Below are 3,943 nucleotides of genomic sequence, written 5' to 3'. Positions count from 1 at the left end.
CGTGTTTTGTATTAATGTTGTGTTAGCTTCGTGTTAATGTTGTGTTAGCTTCGTGCTAATGTTTTCATATTAGCTTCGTGTTTTGTATTAATGTTGTGTTAGCTTTGAGCTAATGTTGTGTTAGCTTCGTGCTAATGTTTTTATATTAGCTTTGTGTTTTGTATTAATGTCGTGTTTTGTATTAATGTTGTGTTTTGTATTAATGTTCTGTTAGCTTCGTGCTAATGTTTTCATATTAGCTTCGTGTTTTGTATTAATGTTGTGTTAGCTTTGAGCTAATGTTGTGTTAGCTTCATGCTAATGTTTTTATATTAGCTTTGTGTTTTGTATTAATGTCGTGTTGGCTTTGAGCTAATGTTGTGTTAGCTTTGTGCTAAAGATTTCATATTTAGCTTTGTGTTTTGTATTAATGTCGTGTTAGTTTTGATATAATGTTGTTGTGTTAGCTTCGTGCTAATGTTTTCATATTTAGCTTTGTGTTTTGTATTAATGTTGTGTTAGCTTTCTGCTAATGTTTTCATATTTATCTTGGTGTTTTGTATTAATGTCATTTTAGCCTTGATCTAAAGCTGTTGTGTTAGCTTTGTGCTAATGTTTTCATATTAGCTTTGTGTTTTGTATTAATGTCGTTTAGCTTTGATATAATGTTGTTGTTTTAGCTTTGGGCTAATGTTTTCATATTAGCTTTGTGTTTTGTATTAATGTCATGATAGCTTTGATCTAATGTTGTCATGCTAGCTTTGTGCTACTGTTTTCATATTAGCTTTGTCTTTTGTATTAATGTCGTGTTAGCTTTGATCTAATCTTGTTGTGTTAGCTTCGTGCTAATGTTTTTATATTAGCTTTGTGTTTTGTATTAATGTCGTGTTAGCTTTGAGCTAATGTTGTGTTCGCTTTGTGCTAAAGATTTCATATTTGGCTTTGTGTTTTGTATTAATGTCGTGTTAGTTTTGATATAATGTTGTTGTGTTAGCTTCGTGCTAATGTTTTCATATTTAGCTTTGTGTTTTGTATTAATGTCATTTTAGCCTTGATCTAAAGCTGTTGTGTTAGCTTTGTGCTAATGTTTTCATATTAGCTTTGTGTTTTGTATTAATGTCGTTTAGCTTTGATATAATGTTGTTGTTTTAGCTTTGGGCTAATGTTTTCATATTAGCTTTGTGTTTAGTATTAATGTCTTGTTAGCTTTGAGCTAATGTTGTGTTAGTTTTGTGTTTTATATTGACGTCATGATAGCTTTGATCTAATGTTGTCATGTTAGCTTTGTGCTAATGTTTTCATATTAGCTTTGTCTTTTGTATTAATGTCGTGTTAGCTTTGATCTAATCTTGTTGTGTTAGCTTTGTACTAATGTTTTCATATTAGCTTTGTGTTTTGTATTAATGTCTTGTTAGCTTTTAGCTAATGGTGTGTTAGCTTTGTGCTAATGTTTTCATATTAGCTTTGTGTTTTATATTAACGTCACCATAGCTTTGATCTAATGTTGTCATGTTAGCTTTGTGCTAATGTTTTCATATTAGCTTCGTGTTTTGTATTAATGTTGTGTTAGCTTTGAGCTAATGTTGTCGTGTTAGCTTTGTGTTATTGTCGTGTTAGCTTTATGCTAATGTCGTGAAAGCTTTGTGCTAATGTTGTGTTAATGCATTTCTATGCATTAGCGCCCTATGGTCCAGAAAATAGGGTATATTAAAGGCAAATAATAAAGCGTACACAAACCTTCACACGGTAATTGTGAACTCTAAACTGATGAACTTTACACACAAGTGGCAAGATAGTCCAGAACAGTACTAACCTTCTTCTGGAACAGTACTAACCTTCTTCTGGAACAGTACTAACCTTCTTCTGGAACAGTACTAACCTTCTTCTGGAACAGTACTAACCTTCTTCTGGAACAGTACTAACCTTCTTCTGGAACAGTACTAACTTTCTTCTGGAACAGTACTAACCTTCTTCTGGAACAGTACTAACCTTCTTCTGGAACAGTACTAACCTTCTTCTGGAACAGTACTAACCTTCTTCTGGAACAGTACTAACTTTCTTCTGGAACAGTACTAACCTTCTTCTGGAACAGTACTAACCTTCTTCTGGAACAGTACTAACCTTCTTCTGGAACAGTACTAACCTTCTTCTGGAACAGTATACAACTCCTTCCATCAATCCACAGGCTTATGAATGAACTTTGAGACATTTAGAAGTTTTGTTTCCATGATTCTCCGTCCGGAAAATTCCTTGGAACAAACTCTCCTGCCAGTCTTTCTCTGCTTGGAACCTGCATCCATCCTGACACATTCTTGGTAGCAGCGTCATGTTGGTAGCACAATCTCAGATCATTTCTTGATGCTGTCTGCTATTTAACTTCAGCATAGATACATATGATTTATAATATGTGCCAATATTACAACTGTTATGTTAGAATTGCGCTAATTTTGTGTTAACAGTGTTGTGTTAGCCGTGTGCTAATGTTGTATGAACTTTTTGCTAATGTTGTGTTAACTTTGTGTTCATGTTGCATTAGCTTTGTGCTTATGTTGTTAGATGTATGCTAATGTTGTGTTAACTTTGTGTTAATGTTATGTTAGCAGTGTGTTAATGTTGTCGCGTTAGCTTTGTGCTACATATTAGCTTTGTGTTACTGTTGTGTTAGCTTTGTGCTAATGTTGTATGAACTTTTTTGCTAATGCTTATCTGTGCTAATGTTGTGTTAGATGTATGCTAATGTTGTGTTAGCTTTGTGTTAATGTTATGTTAGTAGTTTGTTAGCTTTGTGTAAATGTTGTGGCATTAGCTTTGTGTTAATGTTGTGTTAGGTTTGCGCTAATGTTTTCATATTAGCTTTGTGTTACTGTTGTGTTAGCTTTGTGCTAATGTTATATGAACTTTTTGCTAATGTTGTGTTAATTTTGTGTTCATGTTGCATTAGCTTTGTCCTAATGTTGTGTTAAATTTATGCTAATGTTGTGTTAGCTTTGTGTTAATGTTATGTTAGCAGTGTGTTAATGTTGTCGCGTTAGCTTTGTGCTAATGTCGTCGCATTCGCTTTGTGTTAATGTTGTGTTAGGTTTGCACTAATGTTTTCATATTAGCTTTGTGTTACTGTTGTGTTAGCTTTGTGCTAATGTTGCATTATCTCTGTGTTAATGTTGCATTAGCTCTGTGCTAATGTTGTGTTAGATGTATGCTAATGTTGTGTTAGCAGTGTGTTAATGTTATGTTAGCAGTGTTGTGTTAGCTTTGTTTTAATGTTGTCGTGTTAGCTTTGTGCTAATGTTGTCGCATTAGCTTTGTGTTAATGCTGTGTTAGGTTTGCGCTAATGTTTTCATATTAGCTTTGAGTTACTGTGGTGTTAGCTTTGTGCTAATGTTGTAATAGCTTTGTGCTAATGCTGTGTTGACTTTGTGCTAATGTTGCATTAGCTCTGTACTAATGTTGTGTTAGATGTACGCTAATGTTATGTTAGCAGTGTGTTAGCTTTGTGGTAATGTTGTCGTGTTAGCTTTGAGTTATGTCGTGTTAGCTTTATGCTAATGTTGTGATACCTTTGTGTTAATGTTGTATTAGCTTTGTGCTAATACTGTGTTGACTTTGTGCTAATGTTGCATTAGCTCTGTGCTAATGTTGTGTTAGATGTACGCTAATGTTATGTTAGCAGTGTGTTAGCTTTGTGGTAATGTTGTCGTGTTAGCTTTGTGTTATTGTCGTGTTAGCTTTATGCTAATGTTGTGATAGCTTTCTGCTAGCGTTGTACTAGCTTTGTGCTAATGTTGTCGCATTAGCTTTGTGTGTTAATGCTGTGTTAGGTTTGCGCTAATGTTTTCATATTAGCTTTGAGTTACTGTGGTGTTAGCTTTGTGCTAATGTTGTGATAGCTTTGTGCTAATGTTGTATTAGCTTTGTGCTAATGTTGTATTAGCTTTGTGCTAATGTTGTGTTAGCTTTGTCCTA

General features: G+C 34.0%; 1 protein-coding gene across 1 annotated transcript in view; it reads right to left on the bottom strand.

Annotated features, from left to right (window-relative positions):
* abraxas1 (abraxas 1, BRCA1 A complex subunit) overlaps positions 1-2,203 on the bottom strand; it is a 32,087-nt gene extending 29,884 nt beyond the window's left edge. Inside the window, exon 1 of the mRNA XM_062030888.1 lies at positions 2,123-2,203. Within this exon, the coding sequence (XP_061886872.1) occupies positions 2,123-2,188 (66 nt within the window). The 5' untranslated portion in view covers positions 2,189-2,203. The remainder of the gene's footprint in view (positions 1-2,122) is intronic.
* Between the last annotated feature and the right edge of the window lie 1,740 nt (positions 2,204-3,943).

Source organism: Entelurus aequoreus, linkage group LG21, assembly GCF_033978785.1.
Source record: "Entelurus aequoreus isolate RoL-2023_Sb linkage group LG21, RoL_Eaeq_v1.1, whole genome shotgun sequence".
Classification (NCBI taxonomy): domain Eukaryota; kingdom Metazoa; phylum Chordata; class Actinopteri; order Syngnathiformes; family Syngnathidae; genus Entelurus; species Entelurus aequoreus.
This window is presented reverse-complemented; position numbering and strand designations above follow the sequence as displayed.